The 20,947-nt window shown below is 40.7% G+C and overlaps 1 protein-coding gene across 11 annotated transcripts in view; it reads left to right on the top strand.

Moving 5' to 3' along the window:
- The window catches only part of VEPH1 (ventricular zone expressed PH domain containing 1), a 181,962-nt gene that overhangs the window by 49,396 nt on the left and 111,619 nt on the right, over positions 1 to 20,947 (top strand). For all 11 annotated transcript variants that reach the window (XM_036904114.2, XM_036904112.2, XM_057499473.1 and 8 more), the window contains 2 exons: positions 5,863 to 6,029; positions 16,297 to 16,506. In XM_036904114.2, the coding sequence (XP_036760009.2) occupies positions 5,863 to 6,029; positions 16,297 to 16,506 (377 nt within the window). The remainder of the gene's footprint in view (positions 1 to 5,862; positions 6,030 to 16,296; positions 16,507 to 20,947) is intronic.

Below are 20,947 nucleotides of genomic sequence, written 5' to 3'. Positions count from 1 at the left end.
AGTGAGACCCTCGCCCAACAGCCTGGTCCTCAGAGTTACATACTGGATTTCAGTAGGCAAAGCGCCACGCTCTGCCCTAGCTCTAGTAAATGAGAAGTAAGCATTTCTCTCTTTGACTGAACTCTACAGGGTCCCTAACAGTTTGTGACTTTGGCTCTGACCTCACACATGTTCGAGTTTCACTTTGGCTCTGACCTCACACATGTTCGAGTTTCAGCTGTATGCTATCTGCCACAGTAAAAATAAATTCACAATAAAAAATATTTAAACATATGAGGAAATGATCCACCACAAATGAGAGTCAGCAGAAACTAAAAAGAATTAGACACCCCTCCCACGAGAACTTCATTTATTTAAAATGTCAGCTAGAAACTAGAAAATAAGTGTGTTTGAAATTATTTAAGATCTACTAGAAGGAATTGGAAACATGAAAAAAAGAAAAAGATATTGTCAAAATTAAAAGACTAGAAAAAATGTTTAAAGAACCAAGTGTAACATCTAGAAATAAAAAAGGAAAAGGTGAATTGAAATTAAGAAAATCCTGAAGGAATGGGTTAAATGGCAAATTAGGCAAAGCTAAAGAAAATATTAAGGAGCTGAAGGAAAGATTGAAGAAAATTATCCAAAATATACTCTTTAAATTTAGTAAAGTATTTCAGAATCATTTCAGTGTTCAGGAGGATGATAGAGAAATTAATGAATTTTGCTTTGTTAGTTCAGGAATATTTATCTTTTAAGGACAACCAACAAAACTAAACGGAAATATTACATCCAAATAGAAGGAATAGAGGGAATTAAAAACAACTTGATCTATTCCATAGAAAACAGTAAAGGAGGCAAAGAAAGTATAGACAAAGCAAGATAAATAAAAAGCACAACATAAAGTGGTTGACACTAAAACCAAATATACCAATATCACCATAAATATTAATGAAGAACACTTTGCAATTAAGAGACAGAGGTTGTCAGTTAAGAATATTTTTAAATCCCAGCTATATGTCAGTTAGTACAGCAGCATATAAAATGTAAGAATCCATAAATGTTGAAAGTAAAAATATTTAAAGGGGTGGAGCTGGGGGAGGGAGAGAATATACCAAACCAGTGGTATTCAAAAAAAACCCAACATGGTAACATTAACGTTAAGTCAAAAAATGACTTTAAGGCAAAAGAAAATACATTATGATGAAAGAAACACTTTATCAGGAAGATATGTCAGAATTAGCTAGTAACATAGTTTCAAAATATATACCCAAATTGACAGAATTATAAGGAGAAATCTACAAATCCATAATCAATAGGGGGAGAATTTAGCATCCTGTTTTGTAACTGATAAATCCATTTTGGTCATAGCTGATCATTCAAATGTCTCCCCCGCCAAAAAAAAACTGCTAAGGGACACAGAACTTAAACTACATAAAGTTCAATATAATGAAATATATAGAGAATTGTCCAGAAGGTTTGACAAACAATTCTACCAAACATCAAGGAACACATAATCCTCATATTACACAAATAGCTTCTGAGAACAGAGTCTGCAGGAATGTGGTAAATTCTTTTCATATGTCTCGTAAGTATGATGCCAAAAAGAGACAAGGAGAGTACAAGAAAGGAATACTGCAGGCCAGTCTCATTTCAGGACAGAGATGCAAAAGCTCTAAATAAAATATTTGCCAAACAAACCCGGGAATATATGCATAAAAATACATCACCACCAAGCTGAGTTTATTCTAAGACTGCAAGATTAAACATTAGAATATCTATTAATTTATCACATTAACAATTAAAGGAGAAATCATATGATCATGTCAACAGATGTGGAGAAATCATTTAATAAAATTAAACATTCATTCATGTTCAAAGTAGGAAACAGATAGCAACTTAAACTGATAAAACATAAATACCAAAAATCGATAGAAACATATACATCCATACATAATAGTGAATCCTTAGAAATAAGAACAGGAATAACAAATGGATACCTATGGATACCAGTTCCACTCACTGAAGTATTAGAGTTCCCAGCCAGCAAAGTAGGACAAAAATAGAAATATAAGGAGTGAGGATGGAAAGAAAGAAACAAAGCTGTCATCAGTTATTATGAATTGATTAACTATATATGCAGCAATCTGAGAGATTTTAAGACAGATTATTAATAAGAGCAACTTTTGATTTTTACTTGATATTTGATATTTTTTATTTTGATGTATTTTATTATTTGCCTAATTTTATTATTATTATTATTCAATTATTATTAATTTGAACAAGTTTTGCTAGATGGCAGATCAACATACAAAAATCAGTAGCTTTTGTAATACCAGCAGATAACTGAAAATACCTTTTGTTTAAAAAAAAAAACAACTTCCAGTTACAATAGCAACAGCCAATATGGGATACCTAGAAATCAAATAAAAGATACATAAGGCACAGCTAAATGTCACTGTATTGAGAGGACTAAAAACTTTATTGAAAGATATAAGAAAATTCTCCATGGATGGAAGGATATATCATGTTCTTGAATGGGAAAAGTCAGTTTCACAAAGATGGCAATTACACCAGATTAGTCTATATATACAGTGTGAAAAAAAGAAATCCCAACCTAGTTTTTCACGGAAGTTAACAAACTAATGGTAAAATTTATGTAAGGGAACCAGGAAGATTTGAAGTATAAGATGAAGAAATTTACCATATGAGATGTAATGATTTATTATAAAATAATAATATTAAGAAAATGTATAATTGGTGAAGTTATGATGAATACCCAGAAACAGACCCAGACTCATGGGAAACCTTACACATGAAAGAAATATTACAAATCAGAAGAGAAACAAGTGATTACACATTAAATAGAACTGAAAATCCTTCCTTTTATGTACAAAAGTAAATTCCAAGTGGATTAAAGACAAATATGAAAAACAAAATCATACCACTCTCAAGAGAAAATACAGGATAATATTTTTATGAACTTGGAGTGGATAAAGATTTCTCAATAATAAACAAGTCATAAATTGTAAAGACATTTTTAAAATCAACTAAATTTAGATTGCAACTTTAAAAGTGATAAACAAAATATTAGTGTCCAAGAATATAAATACAGAACTTCTATTAACCAATAAGAAAACATAAACAGCCCAGTGGAAAATAGGCAAAGAATATGAAGAGTCAGGATATGGCCAAATCATGGGAGAGGAAATGACCTGTAAACATATAAAAAGGGTGCTTGACCTCACCACTAATTAAGGAAATGAAAATCAAAACAAAAAACTGAGATGCCATCTCACACCCCATCAGACTGGCAAAAATCAATGTCTGTCAAAACCAAATGTTGGCAAGGATGTGGAGCAACAGAAACACTCATGCTGTTGGTGGGTGTATAAATTGTTATAATCATGGTGGTAGGCAGAATAATGTCCCCCAAAGATATCCATGTCTAAATTCCCACAACAGTGAATGCATTATGTTTCGTTGTGTTGAAGATGGAATTAATGTTGCTATATAAGATAGGAACATAATCCTGTACATGCGCCCAATGTAATCACAAGGGTTCTTAAAAATGAGAGAAAATCAGAGGAAGAGATGTGATGAGAGAAGCAAGTTCAGATAAATCATACGTTCATGACTCTGAAGATGGAGAAAAGGGACTTTAGGGAATGCTGATGGTCTCTAGAAACTAGAAAAGTCAAGGAAACAGATTCCCTTCTACAGTCTCCAGCAAGGAACCCAGTCTTTCCAATGCCTGTATTTTAGCTTAGTGAGATTCACTTAGGACTACTTCTGAACTACAGATATGTAAGATAATAAATTTGTGGGGGTTTTTGGCCACTAAGTTTTCGGTCATTTCTTACTGAAGCTATAGAAAACTAATACAACCACTTTGCCAAGAAATTTTAGAACATCTAGCAACTTAATTCCCAGGGACATAACCACGGCGTTTCTACTTAATTATGTGGTCTAGGAACCATCAGTATCACCTGAGAGCTTGTTAGAAATTCAGATTCTTAAGGCCTACCCTTAACCTTCTCAATCAATATCTATGTTTTAACAAGATATCCAGGGGATAACCAAGTGCACTGAACTCAGAAGCAGTACCCTAGGGAATATCTCCCATTTATGCCCAAAGAAATAGGTCTAAAAATTGCAGCACTGTTGGTGAAAGCAAATGATAGTACTAATAGCAATAATAATAATAATAATGATAATAAAATATCTTTCAACCATAGCAGGTATAAATAAATTGTTGTTTATTTATTTAATAGAAACCATACAGCTGTGAGAATATGTGAGGAGAGCTTCTTGGAGATAAAACTTCAAATGATGTTGAGCAGGAAAAAATACATGCTGCAAAGAGATATGTACAGTAGGATACTATTGATAAAAACTTTTAAAGCATGCAAAACAAGACTATAAAATGCTATTTGGTACATATGCAATTAAACTGTAAAAGCATTCATGAAGATAATAAATGCCAACTTAAGGATGGCGGTTGCCTCTGGGGAGAAAAGGAAGTGAGTGGGATAGGAAGTGATTATGTGGGATATTATGATAAGTAGGCTAGGAAGTTTAAGTTTCGACAAAGCTAGTACACAAATGTTCTTTATATTACTGCCTACAGTTGTCTAATGGCTTGAAATATTTTGTAATTTAAAAGAATATATTAGTTTATGTATAGAATTCATAGGATTTCTATACCAAAGTGTCTTCACCAGTTTCTAATTCAAAAGAAGTTCTTAGGCATTTATTTTTGCATTATCTGATGAAAAGTCAAGTCATCTGAAAATGACTTATCTATAGTTTCCCCCTTCAAGGTTCCCAGGGCCTTTGTGAGTACTGTACACTAATAATGTACATTCAATTTGATCTAGAAACACCCTTTCATTAAATGGAGTCACTGATAGCTGAAAAGGCTGGCCTTTCCTTAATCCTCATGGCTAAATGTCCTTTATATATGGACATGTCCCCAGCATTTCATAAAGGTCTGGGTATGTGTAGTCACTGTGTATTTGACTCTCCATGTGTATAATCTTCTATACACAAAGCCAACTTTAAAGTAAATAGAGGCAAGAAAATTCTTGTTCAAGAAATCCCCAGAAACCAGTTCTCCTGAGGCATTTAAGTACATGAGAGGATTTTGAGAAAAATCCATACCATCAAGTGACAGGCAGATGTTTCCCATATGCTGTTTGTAGATAAGTCTCTGTAGTGTATGCAATTATTTTTCTTGAGATTTTGCCATCTAAAATCCAGTTGTTCATACATGTCTTTGAGGCAAATCATGTGTGACAAACAGTCTAAACGTCTCTTGAAATACTGCAAAAATTGGAGATTTAAATTGGCACTGCTACTTTTCTAGCTATTCATAAAAATAAGGTGCAGTTTCCATACATCAGTTGTCTAAATCATGCCTCTGTATCTCTCAGGAACATGAACACATTCCTCTGTGCTTTATTTATTTATTTAATTTTGGTTCAGTTTCATTTAGGTTCATGCTTACAGCATTGCTTAGTTTTCATTTAAACAGCATCCAAATGTTGTTTCTCATCAGGAATTCTTTATCAGAACTGTTTCCTTCTCAAGGGTGTGGTCGTATTATTGTGAAATTTTCCTCTTTCCCCATGGTGCATTACTCAGGAAAAATTTTCATTCGATAATAATGCTGATCATATCATAACATATTCCCTGTTATGCAATCAGTTTAAGTCATGCTTTAGTGATTTTTCAGAATAAGGTACTGTGTTATTTTTAGCAGGAGACTTGGCCATCGGTTCGTGCTATTTAAAGTGTGAGTAAATGCAAAGGTTGTTGACCTTAATGGTATTTCTATTGCTCACTGGCTGATCATCATTCCCTTTATTGTTCTTTCCACAGGTAATGCTGTATTGTTGAGGGTGTTATCTGCTGTGTATGAAAAGCAGCCTCAGCTGATTAACAGACACCTGTCTGAACTCCTGGCCTTGATGTCGCAGCTGGAACCACCAGAACAGTACCACCTCCTACAGCTTCTGCATGTAGCTGCAAAGAGAAAGCAACCCGAGGTAAAAAGTACAACATACACATGATGGTCCACACACCAGGCTCGTTTCTGGGCATCTGAACAGGATGTCTGCTTCAGATTTCCTCTCTCCTGTCTACACATGTCCATCTTTAAATGAAAGCACTCATCTGGAATCCTAAAGGAGGTGATGGCAGAAGTCGGGTACTGTCTTAGGGTTCTCCAGAGAAACAGAACCAATAGGATACACAGAATTGTAACTGGTTTGTGTGGTTACGAGGCTGAGGAGTCCCACAGTCTGCCATCTGCAAGCCAAAGACCTGAGAGAGCAAGTGGTATAGCTCTAGTAGGAGTCCAAAGGCCTGAGAATAAGGAGAACTGAAGGCGTGGGTTCTGCCCCAAATCTAAATGCCTGGGAGCCAGAGGACTGGTAGTATGGGCCCCAGTTCAAGTGCAGGAGCAGACCAACATCCCAATGCAAGCAGTCATATTCAGACCCTCAACAAATTGGATGAGCCCCACTCCACTGGGGAAGGCAATCTGCTTTATTCATCCTATCAGTTTAAATGATAGTCTCACTGGAAACACCCAGGATAATGTTTGGTCTCATACATCCAGGATGTAAATAACACCGAGGATAATATTTGTCTCATGGACACACCCAGGGTAATGTTTGGTCAAATACCTGGGTACCCACTGACCCCGTGAATTTGACACATAAAATTAAACATGACAGGTACAGTAATGAAAACACAGCACATGTGTATATCTGTAGCATCGAGAACAGCTTTAACAAAAGTTTAGTGTGGCCATGTAGTCCTAGGAACCCATGGTTTCTCAGATAGGGCCAAGGAAAGGATCTACATATGCCTTGATTCATGGGAAAATTGGCTTATACTGAGAGCAAAGACTCATTTTCTAGATAGCAAATTAGTTGATCTCTGGTTTCAAGTAAAAGATTATAATAATTATGGTGACTATGATTATCAGTAACAAAACACCCAACCCACACTGGTTTAAACAATGAAACTAATATGGGGGGAAAAGATCTTCAGAGGCTCAACTGATGTGAACAGAAGTTTCTCTATCTTCATTTTTCACATTAGATTTCTAGGTTTTTGCTTCCATTTTCTGCAGGTTTTCTCCTTGTGGGCTCCACACAAGTGCTAGAGAGCCTCTAGGCACTTTGCTTTTTCTATGTCCAACACCAGCACCACAAACACCCAAGTAAAAGTCCTTATATTCTTTGTTTAGGACATGTGCTCTAGTCTTGGAGCTTCTGCTGAACCCCAAGGAGATTCATATAGGAACTAGAGGCTGCTGGAAGGGGGAAGTAGAAATGGATTATGGAGGGTACCCAAATATATACCTAGTGAAGATCATGGTCAACCCAATGTTATGTTAATTACAATTGCATCTCTGCTTCATCTCTTGATAATGTCAATATACCCCACTTGAAAAACCAGTCAACACTAAGGTGAAAACTGGACCATTTGTATTCAACATTCAAATTGTTCAAAGAAAGGCAAGCAAGAATAGTCATATCCATAATTAACCACAGTAAGCTCCTTTGTGGTGAGGAACGATTTCTTCTTCTTCTGGACCCCAGACCTTGGCATAGTATCTGATAACAATAAACATTCATAAAGCCAAACTGAATGAAACAGGATGATAAGAGCTCTGCAAATGGTACAAATAGAGAAGGGGGGGCAGTGAATTCTGCCTTCGAGGGAAAGAGGTGCCGTGAAGACTCACAAAGGGAGTGTCATCAGGGCCACACACTGAAGAATGGGAAGTTTCGTTCCAGGTGGAGCAGAGGGGAAGGGCCTTTAGGAGGTGGGGACAAGGCTGGGAGGCCTGAAGAGCAGGATCAAGCTCCATCCCCCAAATTTTTCAACTCAGTAGGTCTGTGTTGGGGCTCCTGATTCTGCCTTTTTGCAAGTTCCCAGGTGATACTTCTCCTTCTGGCTGCCTCAGGGACCACACTTTGAGTAGCAAGCCTAGAGGTCAGACAGAGGATGAGGGACCCCTTTGTTACCTAGTATGCACCTTCACTTTTGCCCTTAGAACAATATATTGTCATTATTTTTGCATATTTGTCTCTTTAGTGCACTGTGAACTCCTTAAGGAGCATAGGACCTGTGTCATAGTCATATATTTGTATGCCCAGCACAGCACTGGGCACCTGGTAGGGTTTCAATAAAAAGTTGCTGAATTCAGAAATGAATAAATGAACAAAAGACCAAAAAAAAAATGGCCTTGAAGAACCAGGGGGAAAATGTGTTGTGGTCTCCACAGTGGGAAGAGTGGCTCAACAGGGCCAAGATGCAGAAAAGGAAAGGAGGCTGGAGGGGGACCTGACCTTGGATTTGGCAACTGGGAAACCACTAGGGAGCCACGGGAGGCAGCGTCTGCGGGGCTGGGTGGCCCGTGCAGTCACCTCCTGCGGATCGTGTCTGGAAGGGAAGATTAGGAAGTGGCCGCATGAGTGTGGACGTTCAGAAGAAATAAGGGAGCCTGAAAAAATTCTAGTAAGAATAAAGAGATTGAAGATGTGAGAGAAAATATTAGACAGATGTGGTGCCAGGGAGAGAACTGCAGAGACAAGTGGAAGAACCAGTGTTGGAAAAGACCAAGGATGGAAAGGCCAGGCAGAGCTGCGGCAGGGTCCCGGCGAGGGGCCACCGGGTCACCCAGAAGGCGGCTCAGGGCGAGGGTGTCTGTTTCCTGTCTCTGCTGTAACAAATGGCTATACACTTGGCGGTTTATAACAACACAGATTTATTATCTTGCAGTGCTGGGGGTCAGAGGCCCTCAGCGGGTCAGCAAGGCTGCTGCCTTCCGTGGCTCATGGCCGCATCGTTCTCAGCTCTGCTTCTCTCTCCACGTCTTCTCTGACCCTGACCCTCTTCCTTCCTTCTTCTAACGGCCCTTGTGATTATATTGGTGCCACCCAGTGACCCAGGATTCTCTCTCCATCTCACCACCCTTACTTTAATCACACCCACAAAATCCCTTTTGCCATGTAAGGCAACATATTCACAGGTTCCGGGGATTAGGATTGGACACCTTGCGGGAGTCATTCTGCCTACCACAGAGGGAGTCTGGGGACCTAGTGATGTGGGGAATGGGGGAGGGAGTGACTAAAAGGCCAAACTTTGTTTTACAAAGGAGGCAGCTGGCCTGCTGTTTGATCTGCAGCCCAGAGCAAGAGCAAACCACATGCGGTGTTTGGAAAGGCAGGTTCAATAAAGATCCAAGGAGCATCTGAGGAGGGTAACTTAATCCAATTTATTTCCCATAGGGGAGAGGCTAGGCACGAAGGTAAACAGAACCAGGAGGAGGCTCACCTACAGGGAGGGGAGGGGAGGGACTTGGGGTCACCCCACCCCAACAGGTAGTGTCCAAGAGTGAGGGTGGCATTCAGAGGTCCCATCAGACCCCTGGTCACAGTCCTTCTACGCTGCCCAGAGACTCAAGAAAGAGCTTAGGAGGCTACTGAAAACTGGGCCCCTGACCACTGCCTGGCCTCAGAGAGTCCTTTAATCCCAACCCCTTGACCCAGGGACCACAGACGGGCACTCCTGGGGCACTGAGTTTGTACACATATGCTAGTTCTCCACCTGGAATGGTCTTCCCTCATCACCACCATCCTTTCTGGGCTGCCTGTTCCTGGTCCTTTACACGGCTGCTTAGATGTCAGCTTCTTGCTGGGAGTCTCCTTTGACCCCTTCCTTCCCCTTAATCTCTGCCATAGCAAATTGCACATTGTAATGAATTTGTCTCTACTGGTCTCCCGACCTCTGGACCACCTGGCAGTTGTGCATGTGCTTCAGACACAAGGACCATCTTGTGCATCACTGTGTCCCCAGTGCCTGGCACAGTACCTGGTGCACAGGTCCCTTTATGAATATCTCTCAGCACGGGTAAGTTAGTATTAGTGCCTGATTTGCAGAGGACTTTATCCTTCACAAAGGATGTTTTTTAACATCTAATATCCGATTTAATCCCATCAATAACTCTGACAAGTCCAGGACTCTTGACTCCCAATCCCCTGCACTCTGGAGCCTGGGGAAGTAGTGGAGCAGCGTCCACTTGAAAAGGTCACAGAAAATAGCATTCTCAGCAAGTTACAAGAGGCAAGGGATGGGGAACAAAGGACACTAATAGTGGCCAAGCTCACATCAGGCACCAGACACTGTGCAGGTGTTGTACAGGCATTCTCTTACTTGTTCCCCACAGCAAACGTTTCATTTTGCAAACAGAAAATCAAGGATGTGGAATGTTAGCAACAGTGGGGGTGCCAAGGAATGACTTGGTGACGTGGCTTTTCAAGCCACCTACATCTTTACCCGCCCCTCCAATTGTCATATGGGCAATTGTCTCCCACTAGCCGTCACAGTCACACTGCCCTCCCTAAGACTGCAATTTACAGAAAATCTGGGACTGGTTAGGTAACTCTCCCAAAGCCACGCAGATAAAACCCAGCAACCTCATAAACCCAGTCTAACTCCAGCCAATGAGATCTTTTGACAGCTACACACTAAAAAATTGAGGTGGTAGGCTGTGGCTTGTGAAGCAGATGGACACAGCAGAAGATGGGCATCAGAAAGCTGAGCTGGGCAAGAGGAGGAAGAGATTTGAACGGAATGAGGAGGAAAAAGTGAAAGCAGAGCCCAGTAGGCATTGTGGGTGCTGAGTATGGACCCCAGGATGAAGAGGCAAGGGTTTAGGAAGCACCCACAGTGATGCGAATGGACCTTGTGCCAGGACCCCACCTCGGGGGATGAGCCAAGACAGGGGAAGAGCCCATCACTCTCCTTCTCATCAACGCTTCCCTTCTTGTTAAAGCACGCCTCTGCCTCCACTCACCTCCTTTGCCCTTCCTGGGGCTCTTCATGGCTACACTGGTCATGAGGTGAGCAGGCAATAAGGCAGAGAAATGCATGGTTCATGCCCTCTCTTGTTCCTAAGTAGGCACTGGGCAAGGGGCAGGGGAGGAAGCATGGAGCAAGGGCTTATTGAAAAAGGAAAGTGAAGTAACGGGCAACAAGCAGAAAAGCAGACTGAGGGTTTCAACTTAAGTCCAGTTAATCTAATATCAGTTTGAAATAAGAAGCTAAATAATGAGGATTTTGATCCTGTGAAGTATGGGTTAAAATACAGCTTTTCTTTCTACATAAAAGCCATGCCAATGCTCTGTAATGTACAGGTAAGCGGAGTGGGCTTTCCAAGGAAGGCAACGTGCATGAATGTTTCCTGCGTTCCTGAATGCCCACCTCACTACCCTCCTTCTGTGGCCAGTGGTCACCTAGCTTTCTGGGGCTGGAGGGTAAACAGTAGGCCCACAAAAATAATTCTCTATGTACAGCTGATTAGCCCATGAGATTGCACAAGTGGCGCAGCTTCAATATCCACGCAACCATGAGCTTCAGAGGTGGCGGGCTAGGTGGGTGGGGCCCCTTCCTCGGCCTCTGCCCTCTGGGTATTCCTCTTTCAGGAAACTATCCTTCCTAGGTGGAGGGAGGCATTTCCTTGCTAGTGATTCATGGCTCAAAAACTCCAGAGAATCCTCAGAATCCATTTATAGGAAAAGGCTGGGTGGTCAGTTTTCCCAGTAGCCTTTTGGGACTGTCAGTATTCTTGGCTGCCATAAACCATGCTGTAATCTAGCCAACAAAAGAAACAGAATTTAGTAACACATATGAGCACATCTGTTACTATCCCAGGACCTGGGCTTCTAGCCCCAATCATACAGAGATGAGTGGCAGAAAGTGGCAACTTCAGCCATTCGTTGATTCATGTTCAGACCCAGAGATGCTGTTTATGTGGTCTGGTCCCTGGCAGAGAGAGTCATTTTCTTGTACTTTCTCTCTGCAGCTTAGAGCATTCCTATCCACATGCCTAATCCTATAGCACCTAACAGCGTCCCAGGCTGACAAGAATCAGAGGTCATTTTTGGTACTTACGTCAAATAAGAAGCCGTTTGCAGAACATTAAGAAGATGAAATGATGGATACATAGCCTACTGTACAACCGGCTTTGGTGCAGAACTATGGTTTCCAGAATACATACTGCGTCAGCATGGTGGGAGTAAGGGTGGCCATTATTTTACAGATGGCCATACCCTTAAGGTGCCCATCCATGGCCTGGGGTGTTGAGATATGTCCACAAAACTTTAGCACAATGACAAGATGTGTTAACCTGTCAGCCAACTGCTATGGGGGCACAGAAAAGGCAGTGATTAATTCTGCTCAGAAAGGACCAGAGAAGCCAGGGAGAGGACCCTTCCCTGGGCTATGTGCTATAGAGGGTTCTAGTCCAGCCCTTCCCCACAGTGCTCCAGTTCCCATCCACTCCGTCACCTACTAAGCATAGTCCAGGTACCTAGGACCTTAAATCCCTTTCCTTTATATCTTCAACCAGGACTTGTACAGGCCTGGTCACTGGATCTGTTCTCTCAAGAACAGTCCATGCCAACAGTGTGACCCCTAGGCCTGAGGGGTTTCCTAGATAAATTCACAGATGTAGGCAGGGGTGTTCACTTATTTGTGTATGAGACTCCTTGCAGGACAAAGCCAGAGGGGCAGAGAAGGGAGAGGCAAAGAAAGGGGGTCATTTCTCTCTGTTTTTTCTACAGAGGCCAAAAATTCTAAACTCAAAGCAAGTCTCCCAGATTGTTGTGAAGGTATATGTGTCAGGTAGAAGGACAGAACATGTTTTATAGCTGCTGAATATTGAAGTATGTTGTATGGGGGCTCCACTTCTTCCCTAGCCCCAGGTCCTGCCTAGGTGAGAGTGGGCTGGAGGAAAGACTTCCCAGAAGTAGAGCTGAGATCGGCTTTGAAAGCGTGAGTGTTCTCTCTGTGTTCAAGCCACTGTGGATAGTCAGTGGCATGTTGCTGGATCAGAGGGTCCACGGGGAAGGAGGCAGCAGATATGCTCCTCAGTGAAGGCCCTGCAAGGCCATGACTCTGGAATTCTGTCCACGGGCCATGGGAAATCTCTGACAGCTTGACATGATCAGGTGGGGTTTTAGGACAATAACTCTGGTGGCCATGAAGAGGCTGAATGGAAGAGAGAGAGAGAAACTGGGGGCTAGAAGGTCAGTTTGGAATTTTTTTCAGTGGTCTGTGGAATGGGGCTCACAGCCTGAGCAAAGACTGCATCAGCTTGCTCTGCGTCGGCCATCAACATTGTCTTAGTGGCTACTCTGCTCTTAGTGAAGACAAGGTTTCCTCTGAGACATGAAGTAGCTCCACTGGATGAAGCATCATTGAAGAGACCAGCCTAAGTGAATGCCCTATGTTTGGAAAATAAAATTCCTTCTTATCCAAGAATAATCTATCTAAAACCTAAAGCACCACTTCCCTTTCATGTGTGTGATAAACTTCAAGGAACATCTACCATTTCTATCACCATCAGAACAAACTTTGGCTTTGTCAGTGAATCACTGCAAAATAATCATTTATTTAGTTTGTTGAAATTATTGCTTTGTTTACATTATTCAGGACTTCATTTCTCTTTGGTCTTTCTATGGATTCAACTCTGCTTACATATATATGCTTGCCTTGAGCTAGCTAGCTAGCTTGCTTGCTTTATTTTTCTTTTTCATAATTTCTTTATGGTGCAATAAATACAATATACTCTTGCATGGCTAGAGATGTATGGGTGGAGTATAAATAAAATTGGCATGACTAGAAGCCCAAGTCACAGAGACTTGGTGTCCCAGGAACAGGACATGAGGAGAAAGGACTAGGAAATGAAATTTTATAGAATGGGGCAGGAAATGTGTAAATGTTTTCCATTCCTAAAAGCCTCAGGTTAAGTGTGCTACCCTGGCCCAGAGCAGCTGGCTGACGTCTGCTGTGTGTGCCAGGATCTACTGTGGTTCCTCCTGAAGGACATACAACTGCTCCCTAATGCACAGGCAGCATTCACAGGACTGTTCATTCATCTGTGCCATTTACCAGAAACTAGCTCTGTTCCTTCCCCCACAGGTACTAGATATGAATATGAAATTTAAACTTACATGTAGGATAACTTTAGTTATCTTGAAACTGGCTTCTTTTATGTCCCTGTTAGCTATGTTGTATATGACACATGATGTGTGCATGTTTAAACATTATGTGCAACTCTTCAACTACTCTGAGGTGGAATGGGGAGAGGTTGTTCAGTTGGTACCCTGTAAAATCATTTAGACTTGCCTTTGATTTGTTCCTCAAGTATTTGTTGACTTACTTTCTGGACAAACTCTGTGCTAAGCTTTGGGTAAACAATGGGGTACAGATTGATTCTTTGCCTTGTAGAGTCTTCAGTCCAGCCTGCAAAACAGACATGTAGGCCAGCAACAAGAAGGAAGTGATGAGCAATAACAAGGGCCTGCTCAGAGCCACTTAGGGTGTGCTGGCAGCTCCGGCAGGGCCATGAGACGCATAGAGGAGCAAAAGGGGAGTTGGGGAAGGCTTTGTAAGGAAATACCTGCTAGTCTGAAGCCTCAGGAATGAGAAGGAGTTGGCCAGCAAAATAGGAGACATAAGAATTACAGGCAGAGTGAATCATATGAGTAAAATCCTAGATGCAAGAGAAAACTTAGCAGGTCAAGAAAATTATTTTTAAAAATTCGATATAGTAGAAGTAATATGTGATGGGTTCTGGATCGGGGGGAAATAAAATAGGTGAGCAAAGAGATAAATCTAGAAAGATGGATAGGAGTCTGTCTGAAATGGTATGTTAAACCTCTACCTTGAGAGCAATGGCAAATTAGTCAAGTAATTTAAGCAGGGAAGGGTCATCATTGTGGCCACTAGGTGGAGAAGGAATTGGATGGAAAAGACTGAAAGCAAAGGGGTTAGGAAGTTGCTAGAATAAGCCCAGTGCAGGATGATTGGATCAGTGGTCTCAGCTGAAATGTCCCTGCTAAGGAGGACTTCCCTGACCCCCAGCCTAAATTAGGACCCCAGAACAGTCTCTCTCATTTTCTGTTTTCCCTACATGGCATTCATTAGAATGCACAATTATGCATTTATGTTGTAATTATTTGTCATACTGAATGTCTCCTTTACTGGACAGTGAGTTGTCCCATGAAAGCAGGGGCCTGTTGGACCTGTTAGTAGCTGTAATACCAGCACCTAGAACATCACCTTGCAAATAGGAAGGACTCAATAAGTATTCGTGAATGAGTAGATGGAGGGAGGGAGGGAAGTGGACAGATGTGTGGGATACTTAAGAGGTGGAATCAATAGCACTTGGAGGTTGCTTGGATGAAGCTGCTGATAAGGGAAAAACAGCCTTTAAGAATGACGCCCGATTTCTGGCTTGAGTGGCCAGGCAGATAATGGTGCCATTTATAGAGAGAGGAGACCCTTGGGGCTAGAGAGGGTGGTGGGAGAAGAGGTTTTTGGCAGGGTGTAGTTATGAGTTCAGCACGTTGAGCTGAGCATCGGATTCTGTTTTAATACTGGAGGCTACAAGTCAAGACTACCTCACCCAAATACTAACAAACCAAAAAAACAACCCAACAACAAACAAGAGAAATACACATAGCAGAAAAACAATTGGGTAATAGTCTTTACTTTTTTTGACTCAGTTTTCCACAAGTTGTCCTTTCAAATTCTTTTATTGAAGCAGACAAAACAATTCATTAAATTATCAGTATACAACATGTCTCTGTATTAACATGGTGACTTTATTCCACAAAAAGTTCCTATTTTCTTTAATAGGAACTATTGCATCTTTATATTCATAAAAATGTTTAAAAACAGGTAATAAACATTAGGGTATTGGGTAGAAATTATTTTACTTTAGCATTTTTTTGTCTTATTACATTTTTGTGATCAAAATGGGAAGCTGAAGAACATCTGAGAGCTCTTCCCTGCTTTCTTATTTTTATTATTAAATATTTCCAAGCCATGTTTCTCCAACTGAGAGCTTTGATTAAAGTCATTAAAGATCTCTTGTATATTTATATTGTCCCTTAAATTGCAGCTTTTATGGTAGTTTGGAGGAAGTGTATCATTCTTAGTATCAAAACTTGATTTATGAAGAGCAGCATCTCAGCAGTTTGTAAACATTACTATCCAACAGCAAAGCACAGATTAAAAGAAAAAGGAGAAGAAACTGAAACCTCTGAAATATTACTGTCAATTTTAAATTCCAGGCTTGAGAAATTTGCTTGAGTTCTAACAAGGGTGATAGTCTCAGAATATGTTGAGTTCACATTTAACAGAAAAAAAAATTAGATCTGTTCTGAATTGATTAATTTTTTTCTGCTTCCCTCTCTTTCCTCCTCCCCTCCTTCATTTTTGTAGGTGGTTCAGAAATGTATACCTTTCTTAATTGAGCATTTGAAGGATTCGACCCATAATGATATCATCCTAAACATTCTCATAGAGGTAGCAGGCTATGAACCAGTGGCTCTGAACAGTTTTCTCCCCATGCTGAAAGAGATTGGTGAGAGATTCCCCTACCTCACTGCACAACTGGCAAGGATCTACGGAGCTGTTGGCCATGTGGATGAAGTAAGTTTGTTTTTTTTCTGTCTATTTTGCTAACTGCTGTTGGCACTTAATCCATTGGAGCTCTGTGACCTACGAACTTGTCCTCAGACTCCAGAGTCCCCATTTCTCTTTCAAACCTTTGGCATGGCCAGTGGCCTCTGGATCAAGGACACACGGCAGCAGGGCTACGTGAAAGGTTCAAGAAGTGAGGGTTTCATTGCTGGAGTATCAGCTGAAGAAGGCAGAGGGTTAAAATGGCGAGATCACTATGAGAGATTCAAGACCATTTTTAGTATCAACAATCAAGAAAATAGTTCCATCTCATTTCTGGTTATAATTCTGGCCAGCCAAGGAGACCATCAGGAAGCACAAAGTTAGGGCTCAGAGACCACCTATTAATGAGAACACAGAGCTATCCTGTCAGTAAGTGCCTGGACTTGGTATGTTTTGAGCTCTCTGGATGATGTTTCTTGGGAGAGTGAAATAAACGTTTGTGGATGTTTAAAAGTCGTGCCTAAATATTTGCATAATGGAATCTTTCAGTGGGAATAACAGGATGCCAACAGAGTTTGTGGGGATTAGGTGACTAAGAATTTGCAGAAATTCAAGTTCTGAAGGGTGTGTGTATGCGTGTGTGGACATACGTTCATGACTGTCTGATGATTTTATGTTGGGATTTAGGATTTTTATATTTTTAAGAGAAAAGCAAACACATGATCAACAGAAGGAAGCTTTTACCTGCACCCACTTTCATACAATATAGTTTCCTATAAGATAAATATAAATCTGTACAACTCTTAAAAGAGATTTCTTAGTTCATCAAGTTCACCCTTTGATTCTACACATAAGAAAATAAAAAACTAGAAAGTTTAAGTGACTTATCCAGACTCAGACTGGGTTAGTTGGTGACCTAGTTGGAACTAAATTTTTGGTATCCTTGCCACTCTTCAAATTTTGCCTTAAAATGGATCTTTGGATATGTTTTACTTTCTTTATGCTGAGATTTGTGAAGAGCCTGATGAATGCTAGGCTCCCTCCTGGAGGAGGGTCTTTCTCCTCTAACTTCTAACTTACCCGAAGGTGAGAGAGCCGCCAAAGCAGCCTGTACGTGTCAAAGTGACGGTAGCTCTCCAAAGAGGATTGCTTTGGTGCAGACAAGCTGCTTAGTATAATCCCTTTCTCTCCACTGCTGTTGGGAATGTGTCATGCCTGCCTTGATCTGCCTTCTGGTAATGCTTTCCTGTGCCTGTCACCTTTGCTGCCAGGAGGAGCCACTGGTATGCCCAAGTGCCTTTAGGCCAACTTCAGCTGACAGTTGTTTGACTGAATCTGCTGACCTTGCAGATTCTTGCATGGCCCCAAAATGTCAACCTCTGATGTGCAAGGCTCTGCACTCTTTAAAAAGTGTGTTCTTTCTACACTTCAATGGTATTTCTTTTCACCACAAATGTATTTACGGTTCACTAATATGTAGTAATGCACACTGAAAGTAATGAAACTCCTCCTAGAAAATCTAATCTGAAGAAAAAACAAACAGAACACTAGCCACATGCAGTTATGCCACTGTAGATTTGTCGGAACCAAGGCTAACGTGAGAGAGAATGCTCTATTAGGTGACATTTGTCTGACTCTAGGTAGATGATGGGAGAAGGAAAGGAAAACCAAATAATCTGAGGAATCACTTGCTTCAGAATTCAGATTATCAAAATATTCTTCCACTCCCCTCTCTCTCAGCCTCTCATTCTCATGTGCCCAAGGAAGCATCTATATTGGGGGAAGAAAATTTGTTTTTTCTGGTGGTTCTGATTCACCTCCCTAGAAGATAACAATTCTACTTCAAATACTTTCCAAATGTATCTGGACATCAGGATTAAATGAAGAGGTTTTTTAATAAGTTCTTGAGCCCCATAGAATACCTACTAAATCAAAATCTCCAGAAAAGGGACCCAGGAATCTAGGCTTATGGGACCCTCTGGAAGAATATTTCTGATGCAGCTGTCTGTGGATCAGTATTTGAGATCCTCTGACATAAAGTATTTAAAGCATTTTCTCCCTAAGACAGAATCAAGCTTTGTCCATCACCCGTCCTGCCCTCATCAAGTCATGCTAATCAATTAAAACTTCTAGACTACCGATATAGCAGTTTAGATTAGATGTGGTTAAGAGTAACACAAAAATTCAAAACAACAGAGACTTAAACAAAGATGGGCATTTTTTTCTTTCACATGAAGAAATCTAACAGTCAGTTAGTCTAGAGCTCCTTGCTTCAGAAACTCAGGCTCCTGCTTCGTTGCTCTACCCACCTTGAGCGCACCACAGAGTGCATGGTTTTCATCTCACAGTACATGGTGACTACTCATCTCCACCCAACAAGTCAGTATTTCAGCCACCAGAAAAGGGAAATGGGAGAAGGACTCTTCTAGATAGTCAAACACAACCTACTGTTTATATCTCATTGGCTAAATAGAACAAACTTGTGTTAGACCTTATCTAGCTACAAGGGATTCTGGAGCGTGTAGTCTGGGTCCCCATGACCCCATGACAGTGCAATTAATCAAGAAAGGCAGAAAGAATGATGGAGAACAAAGAATGTCTCTGTTGCACGTTGTTAAGTCATTTCATTTCTCTGTGTCTGCTTTCTCTCCTCAAACATACTATCTTTGCATTAGATTACCTTCCCTTTTGGCTCTGAGAGTCTTTGATTCCATTATTCCATTTCATCTGGGATCAGCCTGACAAAATTATCTGTATGTTTGTCAGTCTCTTTTATTCAGAAATAATACCTCTTCTTATTTGTTTCTAATATCAACATTAGAAAGCCCTTCTTTTAGGGACTAGTGGTTACCAAAGGGGTTGAGGAGGGCTGGTGGTGAGGGAGGGAGAGAGAAGGGGATTAAGGGGCATTGTAATTAGCACACACAATATATATAGGTCATGGGAAGGCAGTATGGCATGGAGAAGACAAGCAATAACTATAGCATCTTACTAGGCTGATGGACAGTGATTGCAACAGAGTGGTCTGGGGGGACTTGATAATATGGGTAAATGTTGAAACCACAATGTTGCTCGTGTGAAACCTTCATAAAATTTAAATCAATGATACCTCAAATAAAAAAAGGAAAAAGAAAGCCCTTCTTTTAGCTTTAAAGAATACTAAAACTCAGATGTCCCAATGAGGATTTAATAATGTATCTAATTGTTGAATCACAATGCTGTATACTTGAAACCAATATATCATTGTATACCAACTATACAATTTAAATAAATAAATAAATAAAAACCTAGATGTCCCAAGAAAAGGTGTAGTAGTCTAAGCAGCTATTAACTGCTTAATTTGAGTGAACCTGTTCAACTTTCTAAAATCTTGTGGAGACAAAAAAAGAAAAAAAAATCTTATGGAGACATATTTCTAAAGACCATAACCAACATCCAACATATATATGTATGTATATTTCTATCCAACCTCTTTCCAAAAGGAAACCAGAAGTTAATGAAGTACATTCCTAGGTGGATATGAGGGCAGAAGTCGAGTATGGGGTCCTGGATGCCTCTGGAGGAGGAAATTACAATATAGAGGGAGAGGAGCAGGAACTTTACCCCGAAAAGACCCCACAGAATTCTGGGTGGAGAGCTTGGTCTTTGGTGAGAATAAGGGCTGTAGGAATATATGACACATGGAAATGTATAGGGTGTAAATGATAAGACAGCCACAGGGCCCTAGTGACTCAGGTCCTAGGATCCTCTCTCTTATCTTATCATGGTTTCATCTAAAAATTGATTGAATTTAAAATTTTTTTCTTTGCCACCAAAGTAAAATTTTCAGATGTATTCAGGGGTTCCAAGTATTGGATGATGTCATGGCTAGGATTTAAAACATTTTGGAAATGCCGAAAAGCCAATCCAACTTTGAGTATCTTGCTCCAGTGTTTGAAAAATACAGTCTGACTGATTGGTACCTGCTATTGCATTCCTCCCTTGGTGCCTGACTTCCAGAAAACTGCATTGTCTGATCCTTACAAGGAAGAAGGGGGTCTCCTGGGGGCATGGAGTAATCAGGCCAGGAATGACCTCAGGGGCAGAGTCAGCCTGGAATCAACTGCACGAGTTGTTAGAGGACTGATGCCTCACCTTCTATGCCCCGTAAAGCCAAGCACGAGAACCTCAGGGCTGCCTATAGGGAACCAGACCAGGTGGGCGTGTCTTTCAAATCAAGGCCCATACTGGTAGGTAAACTTTTAGATAGCATGATAGGAGTGTCACAATTTTTCTATCTTTATTACATCCAGCAAAGGAGAGTTGTATATAAATACGTAAATAAAAACCTATCTTTATTTTAAGAGATTCTTATTCTCTCCATCTCCCAAATTACCTCAGGGATCTTTTTTGGCCCCTATTTAAATGAAACCATGCTTAATAGCTGCGTAGTGCTCACAGCATTATATGGCGACTCACAGGCCATTTG

Source organism: Manis pentadactyla, chromosome 1 (assembly GCF_030020395.1).
Source record: "Manis pentadactyla isolate mManPen7 chromosome 1, mManPen7.hap1, whole genome shotgun sequence".
Taxonomy (NCBI): Eukaryota; Metazoa; Chordata; class Mammalia; order Pholidota; family Manidae; genus Manis; species Manis pentadactyla.
This window is presented reverse-complemented; position numbering and strand designations above follow the sequence as displayed.